General features: G+C 31.4%; 1 protein-coding gene across 1 annotated transcript in view; it reads left to right on the plus strand.

Annotated features, from left to right (window-relative positions):
* The first annotated feature begins 12,667 nt into the window (after positions 1-12,667).
* LOC130671443 (glypican-6) overlaps positions 12,668-27,895 on the plus strand; it is a 71,941-nt gene continuing 56,713 nt past the window's right edge. Inside the window, exon 1 of the mRNA XM_057475335.1 lies at positions 12,668-13,150. Within this exon, the coding sequence (XP_057331318.1) occupies positions 13,006-13,150 (145 nt within the window). The 5' untranslated portion in view covers positions 12,668-13,005. The remainder of the gene's footprint in view (positions 13,151-27,895) is intronic.

A 27,895-nucleotide genomic window follows, 5' to 3' on the forward strand; every position in this document is an offset into this window, starting at 1 on the left:
ATGTTAACAAATAAATTAGAGAAAAAATAAATTGTCATAAAAAAATTGAAATAATTTTAATCGAGGCATAATTGAAATGCGACACATTAATTTTATTATCATGCATAATTTTTATTAAAAATAATTATTATCTCCTGACATAATAATAATCTGGTTATTTATAATTATGTTCTGACATAAATATTTTTGATTATTTAAAATTATGGTGCCGCATAATAAAAATGAATTACATTATCATTATGTGTTTAGATAATTTTAATCATGATTTATTATTATGTACTGACATAATTGTAATGAGTTCTATTAAAATTATGATCTTCATACTAAAAATATGTTGAATTTAAACTATACTATCCTATAAAAATAATTGGAAGATTTTGAGTTATGAGAGCTAATAATATATTAATTTTTTAGATATTCAGGCATTCTGAATTAAAATTATGTCCATAATGGAAATTCAGAATTAAAATTATGTACATAATGAAAATGCGAGAATTAAAATTATGTACATAATGGAAATGCGAGAATTAAAATTATGTACATAATAAAAATTCAGACTTAAAATTATGTACATAATGAAAATGCGAGAATTAAAATTATGTACATAATGGAAATGCGGAATTAAAATTATGTACATAATGAAAATTCGGAAATAAAATTATGTACATAATGAAAATTTGGATTTAAGATTATGTACATAATAAAAATTCGGAATTAAAATTATGTACATAATAAAAATTTGGAATTAAAATTATGTACATAATAAAAATTCAGAATTAAAATTATGTACATAATGAAAATGCGAGAATTAAAATTATGTACATAATGGAAATGCGGAATTAAAATTATGTACATAATGAAAATTCGGAAATAAAATTATGTACATAATGAAAATTTGGATTTAAGATTATGTACATAATAAAAATTCGGAATTAAAATTATGTACATAATAAAAATGCAAGAATTAAAATTATGTACATAATGGAAATTCGGAATTAAAATTATGTACATAATGAAAATTCTAGAATTAAAATTATGTACATAATGAAAATGCTAGAATTAAAATTATGTACATAATGAAAATTCTAGAATTAAAATTATGCACATAATGAAAATGCTAGATTTAAAATTATGTACATAATGAAAATAGTAGAATTAAAATTATGCACATAATGAAAATGCGAGAATTAAAATTATGTACATAATGAAAATTCGGATTTAAAATTATATTCACAATAAAAGCTGTGTATATGGGTTAGTATCTGTATGTGTACTAGCGTGAGCGTGTATTTGAGTATATGTAGCGTGAAAAACTAATCATAGGGGGGCTTACATAGCTATTTATAGAACATGTATGGTCTTGTATGGTTCGTACAGAACTATACATAGGTACATCTGGCTACCCTGGTAGAAAGGGACCATTGGACAAGGCTCGGACCAGGCATTGGCTGGTCGTCATGCCAGAGTTCCGAGCCTTGGCGCAAGCCTTAGTCAAGCCTTTGCTGAACCAATGGGTGAGCACTGGTCTATAACAGGGCTAAGCTGCTACTCTGGTCGTCCTTACAAACGGCGTTACTGGAAGTAATAATGGCCTCCCAGAGCCGGATCTTAGATCATCAGGGTCGGTGTAAAATTGATTTGTAAGAGAAGGAAGAGAAAGGATAATTTACAATTAATTAATTTATTTCCCGGGAAAAAATGATTTTGCCTAATCATATATGATTATATATGTTCATATATATGATCATATATGATTATATATAATCATATATGAAGTTATATATAATCATGCATGATTATATATGGGGTCATATATAATTATATATAATTATATATGACCCCATACATAATTAGATCTGATCATACCTGGCTGTTATAAGCCCATATATAAGTCTATATATAATCAGATCTGATTATATATAAGTCTATATATAGTTAGATCTGATCATACCTGGCTGTTATGACCCCATATATAATCATGTACAAGTCTATATATGATCAGGTCTGATCATATATGAGTCTATATATAATTAGATATAATCATACCTGGCTGTTATAACTCCATGTATAACCATATATGAGTCTATATATGATTAGATCTGATCAGACATGATTGATACAAACCCATATATAATTAGATATAGGCCTATATATAATTAGATCTGATCAGACGTGACTGATATAAACCTATATGTAGTTATATATGTCTATGATTAAATCTGATCAGATTTCATTGATATGAAACCTATAAATATTTAAATATATATATATATATATATATATATATATATATATATATATATATATATATTAAATAATATGACAATTTTTTAATATCAATGTTATTGAATTTTTATTCTGTCAACTATCAATCAAACTTAAATCCCTAATACTTAAAAAATGTTCAAAGGTTTCGGCAGTAATTTAAAAGTATAAAGTATCAATTTGATTATTTGAGTTAAGTAATGCCATAAACGTTTCTTGATTGTAAGTGTATAACAGACTAGAGGATCAGACTACAAACCATCGATAACCAAAGTTAAGCAGCATCGGCGTTAAAAATTAACCACAACTAATTTCTTATAGACTTTAACCTTTCTTTTACCAACAATTTTGTTAAGCCGGTTTTAGGATTTATTTTATTTTACCGCTTAACAATTTATTCACTGACTCTATATCCAATACTCAAAACTTGAACACGTTTTACTTTACGACACATTTAACGTTTATATTTTGGTTATTTGATTTGATTTAATTTTATTTAACTTAATTATAATTAATTTATCCTATTATTAGTGACCCGACTAGAATTTCTTCCTGATTTGCCTGAAGTACCATAAGGACCTTATCAGGTTAATATAACGTTTGCCTTATTAGGGCAAACCTGACAAGTTCCTTGTCAGGACCTCATCACGATATCCCTATTCAAAAAAAGGTTATTTGCCATCGGGTCAACCCGACGAGTTCCTGATCAAGCCCTCATCAGGATATCCCTATTCAAAAAAAAGTTACTTGCCATCGGGTGAACCTGACAAGTTCCTTGTCCAGGACCTCATCAGGATATCCTTATTCAAAAAATAGTTATTTGCCATCAGATCCACCTGACAAGTTCCTGATCAGGACCTCGTCAGGATATCCTTATTCAAAAAAAAGTTATCCCATCCCTTTAAATATTCCATTTACAGGCTAAAAATTATATAAAGTACAAAAGAATATTATATAAAAATCACCTCAATCATTGCAGCACAGATTTTTTACTTCTTCATCAGTTTTTCTTTGACATCATAATAAATATTATATTTACACTTTCAAGATCACATGTGTATGTCAGCGCAGTGGATAGCATCGAGGACTTTGAATCGGAAGGACGCAGGTTCGAGCGCAGCAGTCATCGGGATTTTTTCATCAATAAAAAACATGTTTACTTCCTCTAATTAATGCTCTCAATACGATAGATAACATTCTCGATCAAATTAAAATTCTCTTATTTTTTTTTTGCAATTTAATATTTTTTTTTAAATAATTACTAATAAGGCAATCCCGATAAGGACCTTATGGGTCTTAAGCGTTACATCCATATCAGGATCCTCGTCAGGATATCCTGATCGGGACCTTATTTGAAATAAGGTTAACCCGATAAGGACCTCGTCAGGCCCTTATGAAAAATTCTAGTCGGGGACTAGATAATTCTGACTAGATCGCAATTGCTTTTCCGGCGAATGCTTTATACAACCTGCCTGGAAATAACAAAGCTAATTATGTTGAGACTGGTTTTTGATTAAATATTACGGGAAAATAGGCACGACAATACTTCACGGACACGACGTTTAACTGCGTATTTGATTAATAAATATTCTGGGAATATTCTATAAAATACCTATTACGACGTTCGATTTGTCCTGGTTCGTGTAGTTGTCCTGGTCCGTGTAGTTTGTTCCGTGGTTACTTGGTCATCCCGGCTCTATCCTTCCTGGTTGTAACTTTGTGCGTCTAGATGGTTGCCCGATCCTATGGACTCTGTCCTGAACATCTGTTCAGTCTGGTCGTTCCGGTCACTACTCTTTTATTCGCTGTTGTCTTGTAGTTTTATTAATTTTGCTCGATTATTTCCGGCAATGATCGGAAAGCTCCTCCCTTACTTAATAATGATTGGGCCTAGTGTGAGAGTATTTTCAATTAGCGCGCCCGGTGACAAGTCGAAAAACTTAATCGAATGCTCAATTGGGGTAGCAGGTAAGGTAGGTGGCCATCAGTGATAAATCACGATTTTGGTCAATAGAATTACCCAATTTACCCCGTTACAGGTCCAAACCTTGAATGATGTCCATGTTCCAAGCCTTGAGAAACAAAATTTCAACCCTCGGCCAAGGCTTGGGAAACAAAAAATCAAGCCTCGGCCAAACCTCGGGGAGTAAAAAATCTAAGGCTCACCCAATGCTCTATCTAAAATATTATCATTTAAATTGATAAATATAATTAAAAACAAAGTTTGATCACACTTTTGTCGACATTACATTGGAGTGTAATTAACTAATTACTGAATTAATGGGAAATAACGAATAAAATTATTCGGGGGCTACCGGGGTTCGAACTGAGATCCTTCTGATTACTAGGCCGGGACGCTATCTACTGTGCTAAATCTGATGTTCAGATAATCATGAGTTTTTTGTTTGTTAATTATTTAAATATAATTTAATCTAGAAATACTAGATAGATGTATATTTTTTATTTATTTATTTTTTTATTTATTAATTTGTAATTTTATGATTTGATATATCCCGACTAGAATTTTTCATAAGGGCCTGACGAGGTCCTTATCGGGTTAACCTTATTTCAAATAAGGTCCCGATCAGGATATCCTGACGAGGATCCTGATATGGATGTAACGCTTAAGACCCATGAGGTCCTTATCGGGATTGCCTTATCAGGACCTTACCAGGATATCCTCATCAAATCCTTATCAGGATTACCTTATTAGTAATTATTTTTAAAAAAATATTAAATTGCAAAAAAAAAATAAGAGAATTTTAATTTGATCGAGAATGTTATCTATCGTATTGAGAGCATTAATTAGAGAAATTAAACATGTTTTTTATTGATGAAAAAATCCCGATGACTGCTGGGCTCCAACCTGCGTCCTTCCGATTCAAAGTCCTCGATGCTATCCACTGCGATGACATACACATGTGATCTTGAAAGTGTAAATATAATATTTATTATGATGTCAAAGAAAAACTGATGAAGAAGTAAAAAATTTGTGCTGCAATGATTGAGGTGATTTTTATATAATATTCTTTTGTACTTTGTATAATTTTTAGCCTGTAAATGGAATATTTAAAGGGATGGGATAACTTTTTTTTGAATAAGGATATCCTGACGAGGTCCTGATCAGGAACTCGTCAGGTGGATCTGATGGCAAATAACTATTTTTTGAATAAGGATATCCTGATGAGGTCCTGACAAGGAACTTGTCAGGTTGACCCTATGGCAAGTAACTTTTTTTTGAATAGGGATATCCTGATGAGGCCCTGATCAGGAACTTGTCAGGTTGACCCGATGGCAAATAACTTTTTTTTTGAATAGGGATATCCTGATGAGGTCCTGGCAAGGAACTTGTCAGGTTTGCCCTAATAAGGCAAACCTTACATTAACCTGATAAGGTCCTTATGGTACTTCAGGCAAATCAGGAAGAAATTCTAGCCGGGATAGAACAAGATTTTTAATGGAGAACGAAAAAAAAAATGTCCGTTTCAAACAGAGCCTCCTAGTGATTATACATTACTGTATTAAAACTAGTATAATTTTTCAAAATTACTGTAGAAATTTATATAATTTCATAACATTTTAATAGACGTTTGTATCGTCCCGGGAAAAAAAATCGGTCTGTCAGTTGACCGTGCGGGCCAGCCACAAAACTTCCCGCTGTTTTCGAGCTCAAGAACCTCGAAAACATTATTGTGAATACATTTTCGAGCTCTTCGAGCTCGAAAATACGTTTGTATGCTGTTGTTTTCGAAAAAAAACGTTTTTCACCATTTTTTCTCCAACGATGTCTCTCAAACTAATAAACCGATTGAGACGGTTGAGGTGGCAATCGACGCGTTTTATCAATTTCTAATGCTGATCAAATTTTGAATTCGATTTATCGAGTCGTTTATGAGATATTTCAGAAAAAATAAAAAAAAATTTTTTTTTCATTCTTTCGACAACGGTTTCTCTTGAACGAATAAACCGATTATGATGGTTGAGGTGGCATTCGACGCGGCTTGTCAATATCTTGAAGCTGTAAGAAATTGAGCTTGATCGGTAGGGCTCGTTCAGAGATATTCCAAAAATAAAGTTTTTTCAAAAATGTTTTTTTTGGATAACTTTTAATGTGCTCGATGGATTCATTCCAAAATGGACTGGGCTCTAGAGCTTTATAAGCCGCGTCGAATGCCACCTCAACCATCAAAATCGGTTCATTCGTTCAAGAGAAACCGTTGTCGAAAGAATTAAAAAAAAAAATTTTTTTATTTTTCCTGAAATATCTCAAAAACGACTCGATAAATCGAATCAAAAATTTTATCAGCTTTAGAACTTGACAAAACGCGTCGATTGCCGCCTCAACCATCAAAATCGGTTAATTCGTTCGCGAGATATCGTGGGAGAAAGAAATGCTAAAAAATGTTTTTTTACAAAACAATGGCATACATAAGTATTTGCGAGCTCGTAGAGCTCGAAAATGTATTCACAATAGTGTTTTCGAGCTCAACGAGCTCGAAAACAGCGGGAAGTTTTGGGGCTGGCCCGCAGGGTCAACTGACAGACCGATTTTTTTAACAGGGGTACCCTTGTAGGATCTCTTGGGGATTTTCCTATTAGGACTGTCCAATAAGGGAATTGAGAAATTACCTTGATCAAGTTCGAAGATGAGCAAAATCGATCAGATAGTTTAGAAGATGTGGGTGTTTGAAATTTTTGTTGAGTTACTTAAAAATAGCATTTTTTACTTTATCCTTATAGAACTGTTGAACCAAAAGCGATAACTTAATATTAGCTTGAGATGTTTCTAGCAGAAATCGACGTGTATCATTAAGTTCTACACCTGATTAGATTTTAGGATCAATTCATCAAATCATTCCTGAGCAATTTCAAAAAATCTAAAAAAAAATCTAGGCAACGGTTGGCCCTGCAGGCCAGCCCTAAAACTTTCTGCTGTTTTCGTGTTCCAGGATCTCGAAAACGTTCAAGCCTAGGCCCTATGGTTTGATTTTTGTTAAATCGAGCCTTGGCCGATGACCATTGGCCAATGCCTCAGCCTAGGTTAAATTTTTATTTAATATTAAAATTAGCAACTTTACATGTATCCATATAAAATATACGTATATAGAGAAGACCAGGGCAAAACGGTCCACCGAGTATACAATTAATATCAAGAATTGAAATTTTCTAAAAAGGAAAATTATTTGATATACAATAATTTTCATTTAATTTGTTATTGCTATGTACAAAACTTTAGTTAACATAAATGTTAAAGTTCAATAAACAATATAGTAGAGCTACTTGATCTTACTCTTAATTCATTCATTTATATCAAATCGTACACTGTAAAAAATTCGCGGAGTGAATGCCGATAAAATCCGGAGTGAATGCGGAGTGAATGAATTTTGAATTATTCACTCCCCTCGGAGTGAAATTTACTCCGGAGGGGAGTTTTAACAATGTTATTAATAAAATATAACTCCCCTCAATAAAATCGAAGTAAAAATTCGCGTATTACATTATTGATCAGCTGATATGCACACACATACGCACATACATATTTAGGCACACACGCGCACTCGCACACACACGCACGCACACATTTGCACACCCGTACTCATTCGAACACTCACACGCACATAATTGTACACACACGCCCACATTTGCACACACACACACACACACACACATTGTTTAGCAGTTTAATATAAATTTATTTAAGTATTAAAACTCCGGACCGGAGTGAATTAGGAGTGAAATAAAATCCGCGTCACTCCGAGATTACTCTGCTAAAAAAAAACTCCCAATTCACTCTGCATGCGGAGTGATTTTTTTCAAAACTCCAGAACTCCGAGTGGCGGAGTGAATGCGGAGTGAATTCGGATTTAATTTCGGTCCGAATTCACTCCGGATTCATTCCGGATTTTTTACAGTGTAAAATTACAAATTAATAAATATACATCATTACTCATCATACAATTTTAACTTCATTAAATAAAACTACATTTCACCTCATCTTTACGATCTAATATTTCTGAATTAAATTGTATTTAAATAATTAATAAGCAAAAAAATCAGGATTATCTGAACATCAGATTTAGCACAGTGGATAGCATCCTGGCCTAGTAACCAGAAGGATCTCAGTTTGAACCCCGGTAACCCCCAAATAATTTTATTCGTTATTTCCCGGTAATTCAGTGATTAGTTAATCACACTCCAATGTAATGTCGATAAAAGTCTGATCAAACTTGTTTTTAATTATAATTAATAATTTAAATAATGATATTTTAGATCGAGCATTGGGTGAGTCTTAGATTTTTGCTCCCCGAGGTTTGGCCGAGGCTTGATTTTTTGTTTCCCAAGCCTTGGCCAAGGCTCAATTTTTCGTTTTCCAAGACTCGGCCGAGGCTTGATATTTTAGTTTACCAAGGCTTGGAACATGGCTACCATCCAAGGCTTGAACCATGGCTCGCCCGATGATCAGCCAAGGCTTGACCCAAGCCTTGCTCTAAGTCGAGGAGCATTGACTGACGACGGACCAAGGCTTGGTCCAAGCTTTGGCCAATGGTTCCTTCCAACCAGGGATATGTTCGACATATAGCCACATATCGGCATAAATAGTCCATCGACAACGAAAAATTTTTTAACAAGTCTACCCATAGAGGAAAATACGACGGGGCCAGATATGGGCCACGCTTGGCGCAATGCTGTCAATCTCTGGCCCATGCTTGTAAACCCGCTTTGGCCCAGCTTTGGTAAAAGTCTGGGATGATAACAGGGTGCCAGGCTTGGTTGTTACCATTGGCCCAGGCATCATTGCCAAGGCTGGCCCATGCGTGGTGGCCAGATCTGAGCCATACTTGTTTTCCAGACCTGGCCCATGCTTGCTTGCCAGACTTGGCCCATGCATCGACAAAACAAATAAATTTAATTTAAAAAAAATTTTATTATTATTATCTTAATAGAGTTTGTGATCATTAACGTTTAAACTATTTAAGTGAGGTAAATGACGTGAAAAAACTCGGTGAAAATTCTGCTGGGCTCTGGGCGCGAACTGCCGTCCTTCTGATCGCTAGGTTTGAACGGTAGCTACTGGACGAACCCACTAATGTTGAACTGAAACTTTTATATGTTGTACTTATTCATTTTACTACAACCACTTGGTTTTATGAAATATAAAGAGCTATTAAATAAATGTTTTCGATTAAGAAAAAAATAATAATTTCGTATTATTTTTATTATAATTACATAATTTTTAAAAATAAAATTTATTAAATTTAATTGATTATTTATCAAGAACCCAGTTGAATTGTCTTGCTCTACCACCAATATTAAAAATAACATTTTTTATAAAAATTCATAGGTTATTTCTTACTTAAATTAATTTTTATAACTAAAATTATAAAATTACGGTTGTTGATTGCAAATAACAACGAACTAAAAAATATTTAAATTATTAGTTGTAAATAATTTTAATCGCAATATTATAATATTTATTGATTAAAACTTATTTCAATTCAAAAATAAATAATTATTAATTTAAAAAACCATTTTAATGAGTTAATTGAATAATTAATAAAAAACGTGGGTTAACCAATTCTGGCCCAAGGATGGGGAAACTATAGGTATAGCTGAACTTGGATAATACTACCTTGGCCCAAATCTGGCTTGCCATTGAATGATCAAGACAGGGGAACCATTTTTATATAATGGAAACCTAAACATGCAAACATGCAAATAACCTTCTCAATAAGACAATTTATAGATAAATTGAGAAAAATATTGACCTAAGCTCGGGTAATGATTGGACCCAAGAATGGGCCAATATAGACGTGCCAAAGTTAGGTTCCCCAGTGCTGAGCCAAGGAGGGCCCCTTCGTTCAACTCTGGCAGCTCCTGCATGGGGTGCAGTGGGCTGGCCTTCACAAGGTCCGTGATTCGAGTACTGAACGAACGTGAGTTTTTTTTTCTCGGCCGATATGCATAATAATTTACATATAATTTCATTTTTTATTTAATTATATAAATTTCTTTTCTCCTGGCAAATCTAATCAACACAAATTACCTGGATGTAAGAAAATATTATAAAATGACTTTTCATAAGAAATGGGTTGTTCAGTCTAAGCCCGTGTTAGGTTTACCACTCAACGGCTAAGGCTAGGTCATTCAGTCTTGGTCCATGTTAGGGTTACCATTCAACGGCCATGGTTAGGTTTCACAAACTTGGCCCAAGTTAGGGTGACTCTAGACTTGGCCAAGGCTAGGTTATTCAGTCTTGGCCCAAGCCTGGGTAATCATTGGAATGGCCAAGACTAATTACCCAGTTATGGCCCGGGCATGGGACAGTATAGGTTTGCCAAGATGGGCTTCCCAATAATGTCCCAGGCATGGCCCCGTCGTTCAACTCTGGGGCTTCCTGTATGGGTATACATTGCCATAAAAGAAGCATACATGGACCATGCATGTCTATATGCTGTGAGTTACCATGTACAGAACATATATGCTCCATAGATACTTCCTACATGCCTATATATGCACTATACATGGACATGTATATCAGTTTTTTAACGGGTATGCATCATGAAAACTAAGAATATTAATATTATGAACATGATAAAAAAGGTAGAATTAAAATTATGTACATAATGAAAATGTATAGAATTAAAATTATGTACATAATAAAAATGGTAGAATTAAAATTATGTACATAATGAAAATAGTAGAATTAAAATTATGTACATTATGAAAATGGTAGAATTAAAATTATGTACATAATTTTAATGCTAGAATTAACATTATGTACATAATGAAAATTCTAGAATTAAAATTATGTACATAATGAAAATGGTAGAATTAAAATTATGTACATAATGAAAATAGTAGAATTAAAATTATGTACATTATGAAAATGGTAGAATTAAAATTATGTACATAATTTTAATGCTAGAATTAACATTATGTACATAATGAAAATTCTAGAATTAAAATTATGTACATAATGAAAATGGTAGAATTAAAATTATGTACATAATGAAAATTCTAGAATTAAAATTATGTACATAATGAAAATAGTAGAATTAAAATTATGTACATAATTTTAATGCTAGAATTAACATTATGTACATAATGAAAATTCTAGAATTAAAATTATGTACATAATGAAAATAATAGAATTAAAATTATGTACATAATTTTAATGCTAGAATTAACATTATGTACATAATGAAAATTCTAGAATTAAAATTATGTACATAATGAAAATGGTAGAATTAAAATTATGTACATAATGAAAATTTTAGAATTAAAATTATGTACATAATGAAAATGCTAGATTTAAAATTATGTACATAATAAAAATGTAATAATTATATTTATATGCTATCATAATATTTATATATCTATTTATTATTATGTAGCACAATAATTTTTATTAGCTTAGTTATTTTTATGCCATTGGAAAATTTTTAGTTGGAATTAAAATTATGTTGGAAGATAATAAAAATTCGTCCGTGACAATAAAAATTATGTTAGTACATAATAAAAATTTTTAAATTTAAATTATGACTGTACACAATATTATTCTCAATTAAAATTATGAGCTGTGACATAAAGTTTTTTCATTAATTTTTTTTTATATCAACGCATAATAAAATTAAACCATTTCGTTTATGTAGGGAAAGAAATTTTAATGTTCTAGTTATTATTATGTACTAGCATAATTTTAAATATTTCTATTGTCGAAAAGTTTGGTGAACCGAATAGATATTTAGTCTACACATAATTATAATACAATGTTTTTTTTTATGTGGGGACATAATAAAATTTATATATTATTATGTCCCGACATAATAATAAATAATTAAATTTATCTCTGAACATAATGATAACTTAGAATATTTTGTATCTCCTACTATGCATTTTGATTTAATTTTATGTCGGGACATAATAATATATAAATTTTATTATGTTCCCACATAAAAAAAAATATAATTTAAAATATTTCTTCAAATTTTAAAAATAGAATTATTTTTTATTTTGATAAAAAATTTTATGGCATTAAATAGTAAAACGGCGTGCCATAATTGTGAATGTAGCAGACATCAGACAAATTTAAAATTGTAAATAATTTAAAAAATAATATTTATAAAAAATGCTTTTATTACTTTTAAAATTTTTTAAATGCGCATTTTTTAAAAATTTTATTTCATTAATTATTTGCTCTACTAATTAATAATTTAAAATTTATTTGATGTCAATTAATTGAAATTCAAAAAATTCAAATTCAAATTTGGCGGCTCCCTGTGCGCAGCTGCAGAAGCTTAGAAGGGGGGACGCGCGCACGCGCAGTAGTTCCAGCGCAATAACCCGTAGCGTAGACGCCAGGGGGTTCGAGGCTCGAGTTGCTGGAGCAGTGCGTCGCGTACCACCTCAGCGTGAGGGTGTAAAATTTTTTCGCCGGGACTTTATCTGCATGTTCCGGTGTTTAGCTTTACAATTCCATTATTATTGTTATTATTTAAAAACGTTTTTTAACCGTTCAGTTAATTCAATCCCGTACGAATGTCGTAATAAACCGTGTGTGGGTCTTAATATCCCTATTTAAAATAGCCCGCGTGGCTCTGTGTTTATTTAAACGGTCATTGAACCGTCTGTGGTGTTTTTTGTTTAATATTAAATAACATATATATCTATATAAATACACACATATTTATACGTAATACTTGATTAATAATAGCTATATAAAATATATAAATATACACAATGAGTGGTTTAAAATATCTGTGCGTGCTGTTGGCACTTTGTTGGATTGGAGTTACCGGCGCCCGGCTTAATTGTGAAGTTGTCAGGCCAATTTTTGAATCGCACGGGTTTCCATCTTCCGATATTCCTAAGGATCCTATATCATGTAAGTTTTTATATTTATTATTACCTGTATATTTTTAAATTAATTTTTGTAAAAAAGTATCAGATATAAATTATTTGAATTTTTAAATTGCGGTGTGAAGTAGCAGGCATGAGACAAATTTTGAATTACGAAAAAACGGAGTAAATATATAAAAATATCAAAATAAAAAAAATGCACATGCTGATTTTTGAATTCTATAGATGTGCATTTTTTTAATTTCATTCGATTTACATTTAGTTCACTCATTTCAAAATTTGAAAATTGACAATCGTAAGCTACGTTCACTTTCATGGCTAATTGACATATGAGTGAATGGAGCAGATATGAGACAGCTTATAAATTTTAGATAAATAAAATAATGAAATTTAAAAAAATACGCATATAGATTTTTCATTAATCTAAATATGCATTTTTTTATTTTTATTCTACTGACATTTTTTTTATTTATTCAAAAATTTAAAAAAGTGACAACTGTCAGACGTTCAAATAAAAATTATTATTATCTGTCTATTTTAAAATGAATTTAAAAAAAAATCATCAGATATAATCTCTATTCATTTTGACACTCAAATAAATTTTATTGTTGTCAACATATGACATTTTAAAAATTAATTCCTGATACTGAAGTTCGCCAATAATTTTTGAAATTCTTTCAAAACGATAAATTGCAAAATAAAATTATTTAAAAAAATTGCACTTGTAGTTTTTTAAATTTTCTACATGTGCATTTTTTTAGTTTTTTTTTTTTTTTAATTAATCTGTTGAAAAAAAATCCAAAAATTATTTATCGTCTGTTAACTTCGGGATCTCATTAAATTTCCCACCGATTTTGATTTAATTTAAAAAAAAACCAAATTTATTTCGTTAGAATTTCTTCAGCCATCGATATTCTGATAAATATTATTATTATTATCGGTATTGTGTCATATGTGACAACAATTGAATAATAAATGTAAAAAAGTTTTATTGAAAAAGTAAAGACAAGTGTGAAGTTGTATCAGACAAAAGAAAAATTCTATAAAACAAAATAGTAAAAGGCATTTTAACACAACGGGATGCAACAGGGACTTTGTCATTGTTATTTGTATTACGAAATGACGTTCATTATCCCGGAAGTTACAATGGAAGAGCGAGGGAGAGCGTAAAATAAAATGAAAGGGGGATGGTTTCCAAATGGATATCCCGGGGTCTGGGGCTGGGCAAATTTTGTTTGAGGATTGACGAAATATATACTCAGGTCTAGTCTCGATGCAGAATTGTATATATTTACTAGTCGCAATACGCGTGACGGATAATTACTGTAGCTAATGTTTGCGATTAACTTGTCTGGGATTGGTCAAGCTTTCGTTTGCTCAAAACTTAAAATTCCACGGCTGATTTACCGAACTGGAGTAACGTCCATCCATCTTACAAATTACCCATCACAAATTTATATCTCATAAATTATATATATATATATATATCTACATATATATATTTCTAATCCACTTACCCCGAGGAAGATAACACCTAGAAAATGATATCGATATCAGTAATTTTCTATTCATGAGCTCGATATGGAATCAAATGCTTTAAAATTCACGATATTTACTGCCGCACTTAAATCTAACGCTCACTGGAGTGAATAGCAGTCTTTATATATTTATATAAATTTACTATCGCTGATATTAATTTTAATTTGACATTCTAATTTATTAAAAATAAAAAATGAAATTATTCATCATTTAATTAGAGATTACGGAGAGTGATAAAAAAAATTAAGTTCTCAAAGGGTTTTTTGTAATAGAGGAAATGGATAAATGAAAATTAATATGTGGTTGAGTACACATATATATGAAATACTATAGGACCAATCGGTTCTCTTTCGTTTGCGCGCGTCCGACTGAAAGGGATTCGCGGATGTTAAAAGGGACCGCAAAGCATAAAAAGACCACTATTTCTATCTCTCTTACACGTGGTGCTTTTACTTGTCTATATATCTATATATATACACATATATATATCTAAAACATTTGGGGTTATAGAGATTCAGTAACAAGTAAAAAAAAATGTAAAAGCTCTCAGCAATTTTAAAATTTTTATATCACATTTCTCTTGATTTATTCATATATTTATATATATATATCTTCTTATTTTTTAAACCGACTTAATATAAGAAACGTATATACTTTTTTATTAGACTTTGTAATACAATAGTTTTTTATTTTTTAAAATAGTTTAAGGAATTCTTGGGTAACTTTTTTCGGAGGAGGTTCGTAAAAAAAGATTGAATGTATGAGAGGGGGCTGTATAAAAAATTAAAAAGTCTTTAAGACGCATAATGCGATGTACAGATGATATATGTGAGATATGGCGTACGAACGATAAATATAAATCCGAAACTCGGGCGAATAGTGTGCGATTTATTTGCCGAGTTTCAGGGCCTGATTTGCGACGTTCCCTTCTTTATTCTTTCATATATAGATATATGTGTAAGTGTGTATGTATGACTGGAACTACCACCTTTTATATATGTATATACATATATAAATATATAGTAGTGGTACTCGTCCACAAGAAGAGGAATCAGGCTGAATTTATAGCCGATGAATCGTGCGCTTTGTTCAGCTCCCAGGACGACAACTAAACGACTACGACAACGAATAAATGTACGATGGGGCTCTCCCTTTAGTTACTATACATATATGTGTGTTAATACTGTAAGATAATGTGTGCGTGTGTGTAGGGTGCACAGAGTTGACGCACGACGAGAATAAAAGGAGAAGGTGAAATTCAAATAAATGCGACCAGTCATTGGAATCTTAAAAATTCACATAAAATATCATCGATACAATATCATTCTCTGTAAAAAATGTATATTATTTTTTTTTCTAATTTTATGGAGGAATTTCACATACGAAAAAATCGAGAGTTAATTCGGAATGATCACGGATTTTATTTGAATCTGAATTCACTCGGAGTTTTAGAAAAAATCACTCCGCTTCCGGAGTCAATAGGGAGTTTTTTCCAGCAGAATGGTCTGGGTTTTATTTAAATCCACATTTACTCTGATTTGGAGTTTTAATATTAAAATTAACTCCCTTTCGGAGTAAATTTCACTTTGAATCAGAGTTTCAATACTGAAATAAACTCCCCTTCGGAGTAAATTTCACTTTAAACCAGAGTTTCAATAGTAAAATAAACTCCTTTTTGGAGTAAATTTCACTTTGAACCAGAGTTTCAGTAGTAAAATAAACTCTTTTTTGGAGTAAATTTCATTCCGAACCCGAGTTTCGATTTTAAAATAAACTCTCTTCGGAGTAAATTTCACTTTGAACCGGAATTCCGATAGAACATAAAATCCTTTTCGGAGTAAATTTGACTTTGAACCAGAGTTTCAGTAGTAAAATAAACTCCTTTTTGGAGTAAATTTCACTTTGAACCGTAGTTTCAATACTAAAATAAACTTCCCTTCGGAGTAAATTTGACGTCGAACCGGTGTTTTGATATTAAAATAAACTCTCCTTCGGAGTAAATTGGACTTCGAACCGGAGTTTGAATACTAAAATAAACTCCCCTTTGGAGTAAATTTTACTCCAATAGGTTTAAATGAATACACAGTCATTCGCTCGTATTTACTCCGGATTTAATCCGCTTACTCCACAAATTTTACAGAGTACTTAAAAAAAAATCTAAATACTTTTTTTTTATTCAAAAGAAGCAATAATGAATGAATAATTAATTTAATTGACAGGATTAAATACAAATGGATTTAGCTGAGAGTTTTAGCAAGTGAATTATACTTTACTGATAGATAATAAATTGAACGATATACGATGCTAATTGATCCATTACCGTGTACCGTTAAAGCGCGAGCGGCTAAAGATGAAAGCAACACAACTGTACATCTAACGCACATACATACACACATATATACGTATATACAATTACGCGCTTCTCGCGATTTAATGTCGGAGGTAAAGGAAAAGGTAGACTTTAGTTATTTAACGTCGGTATTTCGCTCAATGTATGAAGATAAAAGTAAAAAATAAATTTACTGAAGGAATAAATAAATAAATGAAAACGAAAAGCTAAATATGGCATCGGTAACAAAGAAAAATCCATCAATAGAACACACGACTTCTTTTATTTATAAATGTTGAATAAATACAAATGAGTAGTTATTTGACATTCTGAAAAGAAAAATAAATAAGAAGAATAATAAGAGAAGTAAAGGGAAGAAAAAGAAATATTGAATGCAATCATGAGGTTTTTCTACGGCTGTACACTTGTCTTTGAAACGTTTTTTCATTTTATTTTACCAACACTCTGTACATAAATACGTGTTTCCATTATAAATGCACATGTATAAATATTTACAGTGTGTATAATGCAAATGATATTTAACAAACGAGTTTAAATTATATGTTACTTTAATTTAAATTGTTTCCATTAAAATTATTCACTCTGAATATATAAATTTACTCTGTTCTGTTCCTTTCTCATTAATCTGTCACTATTAAATTCACTATTTAATGTGACTTTTTATTGTTTATTACTCTCACATATTTATTCCCCATTTGAAAGTTGTCTCGTTAGACAAATAGTTACTGTAATTATAATTACATGTCATTTATTTTTAAAACTCCATTTAACGCTTTCTTTATTTTTTTGTCTTTGACTTCACGTTCATTTATTAATTACTAGACAAATTACAACAAATAATTAGACAATTTTTTTTCGGGTCTCTACGAGTGATCTAAAGTTAGAAAAATAGTCGGGTCATTTTTTTTTTTTTTTTTTTTTTTTTTTTTTTTTTTTCAAACCACAAATTTATGAACCAGCAGAAAATTCTGATATTTATTTAATTTTTTTTACATAAAATTAAATAACAGAAATTTTTATCAGAAATTTGATCTCTGACGTTAATTAAAAAAAAATATGAGAAAAAAAATGACTGAAAAATTAAACGATAAGAATTTTCTTATCTCTAGAACACCCACGATAAATTTAAAAAAAAATTTTAAATTATATGTTATATATAAAATATGAAGGAAATAGCGGAAGGTAGTGGAAAATGAAGACCTGGGCGAAGACAAAAAATCGGAAAAGCAAAATCGTAAAAATCCATGAAAAGCTTGACGAAGCTATTATTCATAATTTCATCCGGATAATCCGTCTCTTTCCTCAGGTTTTTTTTTTCTCCAGGTTTTTCAGCATTAACAAAAGAATTTAAGTCGGGTGGGCTACTTGTTCTTCGTCGTACTCCTTAAATGGAGCTCGTTCTTTCTTTATTAAAGCATGCCACCCCGGTTGTATATTATGTAGGTAGAGTAGCCGAGATGTTACTTGTGCTACTCAGGACCCAGAGACAAGACACCACTGCCAGAGACGGAGAAATAACCGTGGAAGTCACGGATGAACCAGAGGGCGAGTGATTAACGATCCAACGGAATATCGAGCCACTCTCTTACTCACTCACTCACTCACTCACTCACTCACTCATTTATATACTTATATACTTTCTTTCTATGCCCGTTGTCTGGTTTATTCGCGTGACTATTCGGATCTTTGCCGATTAGTATATACTATTAGTTCCATTCCTCGTAACAAAGAAAAATTCTCCATCATTAGTAACAACTCTAAATGCTCCCTTTCCATATTCTCTGAGCCTACAAATAAATTTCTCTAAACTTTATCACGATTTCATAAAACAACTACACTAGTGTAGGGTAGAAGTAACATTTCTGACCACTGCTCCATTTTTGAACACTCAACACTTTATTTTAATTATTTAAAAAAATTCCCGCCAAGAAATTCTTTTTTTTCTGGATACTATTTGTGGCCACTACTCCATTTTCGGTCATTCAAGTCTTCATTTTAATTAACGAAAAATTATTTTTAAAATTGCATTGTAATACTGGACAAAAAAATCTTAGAACACATTTTAAAAACTAGTTAGGGGAGGGAGGGGCAAAAGGGGGTAATTAAGGAAATACCAAGTTTTCGAGGACTCAAATACGCTAAATATTTTTTTTTTTAATGATATTCAAAGTAAATAGAAAAAATTTTCAGTTACCGTTGAAAAAAAAAATTTTTCATTTCTGCGGGCAAAGTGGGGTACCCCCTAAAAAAGGTAAAAAAAAAATTTCTGGATTTTAAACGAATTTGGTTAAGTTTAATTTTTTTGTAAGTAATTTACATGAAGAAAAATTATATTTTACATGTTTATTGGATACAAAAGAAGAAAAAAAATTTTTAATAGTTTTTATTATAAAATAAACGTCAATATTTTTCAACTGACAATTGATTTTTGAAAAAGTTTACCGAAAAAAATTCAAAGTAACGCTTAATTGTATTTACAGAAGTGATTTTGGAATGTACAAAAACCATTTAATATATAAAATTTTTTTTTATTAAATTTTGGGGGTACCCCCTTTTGCCCCCCCTCCCCTATATCTCGTATTTTAAAAACTATTTTATTCAAATTTTGTGTACCTGAAGATCGGAACGTTTTTCGCGGAACAAAAATAAGAAAAAAGAAATGAAAAGTAAAAAATCTACTGGATCTAGATTTCGAAAATGTTTCACACGTCACCCGAAAATCACAGGCCACCCCAACTACCCCTTAAGTCGTCTTTAGACACAAATTTCATGAATTATTTTCATTTTTGATGCGTGAAAAACGTTACAATCTTCAGGTACATCAAATTTTTACCTGCCCAAAACTGGCCATACGTCCAAATTATTAATTACAGATCGTTATTTAGCCTCTGTATTTTTTTTACTCCACTTAATTTTTTAAACAAACAATCCTGAGTCAGTCTGCCTTCTATCCAAATATTTTTTACAAATATTATTACTTCAATCTATATACATATTATTTTTCTAAGTACAACCGCTGAGTCATCGTTTTATTATTCTCGTGATGAATTTATTTTTATAAATTTTTTTATTTTATTTTATATCACAATAAAAGTCATTGGTGGCATATCTGCGAAATTCGACACCGACCTCACGAGTAGTTAAGATGAGAGCTGTCATATTTTTATTATACTTTTTTCCTTTTTTATTTTGCCAATGAACAGAGCTTAGGCTCGTAAAGATCAATTTTGACGAGACGTTAACGCTTTACTTTGACACATGCTTTTTTTTTCATACATATATATGTGTATATATGAAAGAAGCCAATAAAAAAATAAAAGAAACAGCTGGTGTCTTTTTTATCCAAAGAGCTAAAGAAATAACTTCATATATATACATATATATAAAGGATAGAATAGGCTACTGCAGAAGTCTCTTAAGCAAAGTCTTGAGGGATTCATTGACCTTGTCTCTGTAGTCAAGTCTGAAAAGGTGTTAACGATGAGTTTAAATACTCCTAATGGATTTCTTACTTGAAAAAAAAAAAGAAAAAAAAACGAGTCCTGGTTCTTCTAATATCTATTCATAACATGACCGCAGCTTCTGTTGCTGCTGGATAAAAAAACTTGATTCAAATTCTAATCCCCGATTTTATTTATTTAATATTTAATTGACTGTATAAATTGCGTTTACGGATAAATAAAAAAAATTGACGTGAAAGGATCAAGTTCGCAGGTCTCTGGATGCTGGAACACGTTCTCGTTCTTCTTCTTCTTCTTCTTCTTATTCTTCAGAATCTTTTCCCGGAGGCTCTCTGGTAAACTTGAGCAGAAACGTGTGCAGAAAATCATTCAAGTGAGAGAGATAAAAATCAAAGTGTGTTTCCTCGGCCCTTTACTTGCAAACATCATTCGTTTTTTATCCCGAGCGCTAGACTACTATACGCGATTTAATTCTTTGGTGAACTAGTCTAAAGTCTGGAGTTTGAAGACTCGAGTTTGTTAGCCGCATTGAACTCAGTCTTCTCTTAGTACTCGTATTCGTACTCGTACTTGTATATGTACTCAGAATGTACTTGTTCGCTGGTTCGAACCTCCACTAACTGAGAGAGTTAATGGCCCGCTCTTATAAGTTATAACTTTTAAATAACGAGTCCGAGTACGTCGGGGAACAAGTGTTTGCAGCATGCTCAAGGGTTATTAATGAACCGAAAAGCTTTTAAAAATATTTTGCCGTTGGACTTTTGGTGTATAAGTATTTAAATTTTTAATGGATCACGTAGTCCGGGTCTTTGGCTTTATTTTTGTCGGAATTTTAACGGTATATTTTTAAAATTAAGTGGACAAATTAGTGTCAACGGGGACAAGGAGCCGGTTAAAACGATACTTTAGAAGAGTATTAGTGTCTCTAGGCGGCATGAGACCGAGTCGAGATGAAGATGAAGACCAAGATGAGAATGAGGATGAAAAAAATTGAAAAAAAAAATCTTGTTACTGTACGGGTAACTTGATCATCGGACGAAAAGAGACCAAGTTTGAGTTAGACAGTCGCCCAAATGATATCCTTGCGGCATCCTGCGGTTCCAGGAGTAGAAGCGCGAGACAAACTCTTGTTCTTAGTCCAAGTTTAAATGTTATTATTGTTATTGTTATTTTCATGATGCTCTGGGTGTGGGAACGAATTAACATTTCGCTGAGTCAAATGAGACCGGCTACAGATGAGAAGAGTACACACTACAGAACATTATTTTACACACTTTTTAAATTTTATACAAGACGCCAGATAAATATATATTTATGTATATATGTATATATGTGTATGTGTGTATAGCGGCATGTCTATACGCCGCGTTTGAAAGCGTCTCTACTCATTCGAACACAGCTGCCGTGACCACGGGAATCCGTCGGACGTTTTGTGTCCCTTTCGGCTCCTTCATCTTTCGTCGTCATTAACCGTATACCTCTCACTATACACTACCTCAACTCGACTTTTGTACATTAAAAAAAGGAGAGAAAGAATAAAAAAATAAGTTTCTTTCACCCGCAAATTTTTACTCTCAAGTTTCCGCTTCACTCCAATCGGGATTAAATATTGTTGGGATATAAATTAACTTTGAACAAATAAATGAATTAGATTTTTAATGACACTTTTATTTTTATGACGGGATAAATCATCAACGACGCAATAGCGCTGGTTATTTATTTAGCGCAGGCGAGGGTGGTGGCGACCACGTGATTGATGATACCGAGTATTTTTAGCAGACATCTTGGATGAGGGTGCGGGCGGGGTTACGTTTCAAATGTGTAAAATGTTGGGGAAGAAAAAAAAAATACTTAGTTACACTTTTAGACATTTATCTAAATTAGTGTGTTAAGTAAATATTATTTCTAATCTTTCACTGATTTATTAAACATTTTTTATCTCTAAAAAATATCTTACTTTTCATCTAAAAAAATTATTTTTAGCCGTTAATTTTTTTTAAATGCACACCAGAACATGATATATGTGCTCATTATTTATGTTGAATTTTTTAAAATAAATATTCAAACGAAAAAGTCAAATTTAATTCGAAGTTTCATCTTTTCCGCTGGTGTGCTCGTTTATTTTTATGTTTAAAAACGTTATCTCACAAAATATTCAAATAATCTATCAAATTCCTCTTGTAAAAACTTGAAGGCATCTCAGATTGTAGCCCTGTTAAGAATTAAAACTCAAATCCTCGTCGCTAGATAATTATTTCCCTAACGCGGGACCTGTGGGTGTGCATTTAAACTATTTTCCAAATCAAAGTCCTGAAAATAATGATTTAAAAATATATGTGCTCATTATTTACGTAAATTTCTTCGTTTTATAAATTTATGAACTTATTTAAATGAATATTAAACGAAGAAATCAAATTCAATTCAAAATTTAATTTTTTCCGCTGGTGTGCTCGTACAGTTTCATGCCCAAAAACTCTATAACTCACAAATATTTAAACAATCTATCAAATTCTGCTTGTAAAAACTTGAAGACATCCCAGATTGTAGCCCTGTTAAAAATTTTAACTCAAATCCTCGCCGCTAGATCATTATTTCCCTTAAAGCGGGCTCTGAGGGTGTGCATTTAAACTATTTTCCAAATCTTGTATTAACAAAATCCTGAAAATAATTATTTAAAAATATATGTGCTCATTATTTACGTAAATTTCTTCGTTATATATATTTATGAACTTATTTGAATAAATATTCAAACGAAGAAATCAAATTTAATTCAAAATTTTATTTTTTTCGCTGGTGTGCTCGTACAGTTTCATGTCCAAAAACTCTATAACTCACAAAATATTTAAACAATCCATCAAATTCCTCTTGCAAAAACTTGTAGACATCCCAGATTGTAGCCCTGTTAAAAATTATAACCCTAATCCTCATCATTAGATAATTATTTCCCTAGCGCGGGCTCTGAGGGTGTGCATTTAAACCATTTTCCAAATCTTGTATAACAAAATCCTGAAAATAATTATTTAAAAATAGATTTGCGCCAAGTTTATAGTATATAACTTTGTATAGTGAAATTCAACGGGTAAAATTGAGTTTGTCGAACGAGAGGCAGCTTAACCTGGTACTCTTTACTCTCGTAGAAGCTCAACTCCTCCTACAGCAACTTTTCGTCTATCCATTTTACGGCATAATTCTCTTTTCGCTTTCGGCGCTATAGTCTTTAGCAATTGAGCAACATTTTAGAAACTCCCATTTAAGCTCCTATAAGCGCCTCTGTAATACCAACACACTACCGATTACTTTATCACTCATCGTCAGATTAACAGTTTCCTCGAGTCTAATAAAAGCTCAAATTGAGGCCCCCGTGAAAATACACGGTGTGATGCCTCAGTATTAATTTAAAATTACGGAAAATAAATAACAAACTTTTTATATTTTTATTGACAATACCAAAGTATAGTTTATTAAAAGGGTGAATTAAAGTAGAAGCCGGACAGTATATGGGCGATAACGAGTACAGAGGCAATATCGACACGAATGAAACGCGAGAGGATTAACTTTCCCAGTTACTGCGTGCTATAGATGTAGTATATATATATATATACATATATAGAGATATATAAAGCAGCCGACAGTCGGACGTAGGCTGTAACGCGTGGATGTTGATTAAAAGCTCGCTGAAGCGTGCGCTCATAGACTAGCGATAGGGATGAACAAAAAACACTAAAACAAAGAGAAAAAGTGTTGCGGGGGTTGAGTCGCAGCAGAGTAAAAGATAAAAAAAAGCAAAAGTTTGTTGAGATGTTTCACCAACGAGCATTTACCCGGTCTCCTTTACCAAGATCTCGCAATAGTTTTCTCTGCTGTATAGACGTATCAGGCTATTGTGTCTTTATACAACACCGCGACACTGTCGCGACGCGATGACGCGACCCGACCAAAAAAAATTTCTGAGTTAGCAAAAAATTTTTTTTTTTTTAGACATTTTGGTAGAAATAAAAATCTGATGATTTTTTGCAATTAAAATTTTTGTAAGTCGGGTAAAATGGGCAGCCAAAAAATTAAAAAAAAATTTTTAAATTACTGTTGGGTATTTTTACGAAGCGCAAAATTTTTTGTTTGTTACTCTATTTTTCCGGCTTTCTAATTAGTAACTTTGTTTGAAAAAATTAAATCTTCAATTGACTCAATTGTAAATTTAAATTGCAGATTTAAAGTCACGAATTTAATGAATATAAAAAAAAATATGTATATAATTTTTTATAATAAATCTGGGAATGATGTTAATGCAGTCGGGTATCGAGCTAATGAACTTCTTGATTGCCATTATTTTTCATTTATATAAGGTCCCTGGAGTCACTTGAAGATAAATTTACGGACGTAAAATTTTTTTTATTCTGACAGCAAAGGTATTAAGACTTATTACATTGAAACGTCGCACTCGTGGGAATTCCCGGACTTATTTTTCTAGTTGAGGATCTGTTCGTTATCTTTTCCTCCGTACGTAAAAAACGTAATTATATATATCTATATCTATATACATTTTTTTGTAAAAACTGATCTCCAACAACAGATATAAATATATTCAACTTACAACTTTAAAATACGCCCGATTACCGTTAAATTTCTCTGGGCTTTGAAAACATACATTTTACTTTTTACCCGCGCGATACTTTCGTTTATTCTCTCGCTTTTTTATAACGTAATGCTCTTAGCTATTGGGTTTGTTCATTCATCCACAATGTCAGCATAAAAGATTGATCCATCATGATCATCATCATCATATGTCTCTATATATATAGATCATACAGATTGCACTAAAATATATAATAGGGGAAGGGGGAGCAAAACGGGATAGGCCGGCAAAATGGGATACCCTCAAAATTTCGTCAAAATTTTTTTTTCTCGAAAAACTTTCGAAAATGGTCAAAAATGACATCTAGTATCATTTTACACTATTAAAAGCTAAAAAAAAAACATTTTTATATTTTTTGCGAAAAGTATAATATTGGCGCCAATTTCAAATTTTGAAAAGAAATAACAAGGAAAAACTTCTTTAAAAATATGTTGAGAGTAAATTTTATTACTTACATCAATTTAGAAAGACATTATTACATCAATTTTATTCACTTGAAAAAAAAAAAAAAAAATTTACTTTTTTTTGGGGTATCCCATTTTGCCCGCAGAAAATAAAAATTTTTTTTCTGATGGCCGTCTAAAATTCGTTATATTTATTTCAAATAGAATCAAAATGAAGCCAATTTACGATATTTATGTCCCTAAAAACTAAACTTTTCGTTAAGTATCCCGTTTTGCCCCCCCCCCCCCCCTTCCTATCTTTTTACTACTCAATGATCCGTCGAGTATTTTTTCGACTAAAAAATATTTTTGAGCAAAAAAAAATTTATTAGCTCAAATAGCTGGTACTTGAAGGTTTCGTAGATGAAAAAAAAATATATACGGGTTTGAAAGCGATGAAAGGGGTTGTCAAAAAAATAAGCTGAAAAATTTCATAAGCACAATGGATTCCTTTGCTGACGGTAGGCCTCAGGAATATCCGGTTTCCTATATTCTATATACTAAATATAATATAATACCTTCACTTTGTATATGTAAATATGTATTATGCATACAAAATATATAATATATGGATATATATTTATATATAGTGAAAAAGCGTTCGAATTGATGCATTCCCGTGTCGGTATCCGCGTTATGTTGCATTTCACACGACATGGAAAAAAATAACTTGGATGGTTTCATTCTCATAGCCGACAGCTACGTGCATCATACATGTATAAATGTATGTATAAATATATAAGTACGCGGTTTAAAAAAATTCACTCGAGCGTCGAACGACAGGAAACAGATCTCGTGCCCGGAAGTTCTTGCGTTTACTCGAAAAAAAGAAAAATACCTCAATAATAATAAACTTAAATTTTATAAAATATTTTCTTAGAGCTCGAAGATACAGGGGATATTTAAATGTATACATTTAGAAGCTAAAAATATATGAGGATAAATAGGAATATTTTTTTTAACTAATTAAAATTTTTTAAATTATTTGAAAGACGTCGGGCGAAATGGATCCAATTATTTTTTTTCACGTCATTTCACATGCACGGAAATTATTTTTAAAAAAATTTTCGTAATTTTTACTTTTAAATCGTACCGCAAATTATGTACGCAAATTACTGTATTTGTGAATTTTTTTTTTTTAAATAATTTTCAAAGCTACTCCATTTTTGCCGCAAAAAAAATTTTTTCAAAAAAACAGAAGTTAAAAATCCTGTCCATGGACTGGATGAGTCATATGTTATTTGCATTAACTAAAAATTTTCTTAAATAATCTAAATTTTGTTGCTTAAAATTAATTATATAAAATTTTTAGTTAATTGCGAATAACTTACGACTTATGAGAAATATCGAAAATTTTCTCGAAGATAAGTTGTAGGAAATAAAATGCTCTACAAAAAATGTCCTTTAAAATTTTCGGATAAAGTTGTTGGTTGCGTCAAAAAATTTAAAAAATGTAAAAATTTATCGTCAATCTAATTTTAACTTCGAATTACTTTTGAAGAAATAAAAATATCGAAAAGTTATAAGAGACCTTTTTTGTAGAGCGTCAAATTTCCCATAAGAATATGTCTTGAACATTCAAAAGTATTGGACCCACCGAGAGCTACAAAATTCCAAAGCTTAAAAAATAAATTTTCCCATGTTATTCAAACGGGAAATAGAAAATCGCGATGCGGCAGTTGTCTATATTAATATTAAGAGCTCAAACTTTCACAATAATTTTTTTTCGTCATTTCCAACAATATTTTCCATATAATGAAGAAAAAAAAAATTAGTCGATTTTTTTTTATCAGTCTAATAAATATGACACTTGATGAATAATAATGATAAAGTGCCAGTTAATATAAAAATGATTTAATATGGGATGTAACGGAAATAATAACATCGGTTATAAGATCGAGAGCACTAGAGTTGACGTATTTGACGCGTGTCACAGGCATATGTCACCCTCTAGTCTATACTAACTTTCCTGGATAATGCTGGATGAACATGTATAAGTATATATATATATATATATATATATATACAATATACATATGTCTATATAGATATAAAGGAGAGACGCGGAAAGTGCGGAGGCGAATGCACATAAAGTCTCACTCTATCATTTCCCTACACAACATTTACTATACATGTAAACTCTTGTATGTCTGGATCTGTGTCTATGTCTATGTCTGGTGTTCCATTCTCGTACTACACGTCAATCACCCTCGATCTCTGTCTGTCGCAACGGGGTGTCGTCAGACATTCCCAGTGCAATTTGCCCGACAATCAACGATTGCATCGTCTGTACAATGACACGCAGAGTTACTCTGCTATAAAAACTCATCATTTTAAATTATTA

Source organism: Microplitis mediator, chromosome 7 (assembly GCF_029852145.1).
Source record: "Microplitis mediator isolate UGA2020A chromosome 7, iyMicMedi2.1, whole genome shotgun sequence".
Taxonomy (NCBI): Eukaryota; Metazoa; Arthropoda; class Insecta; order Hymenoptera; family Braconidae; genus Microplitis; species Microplitis mediator.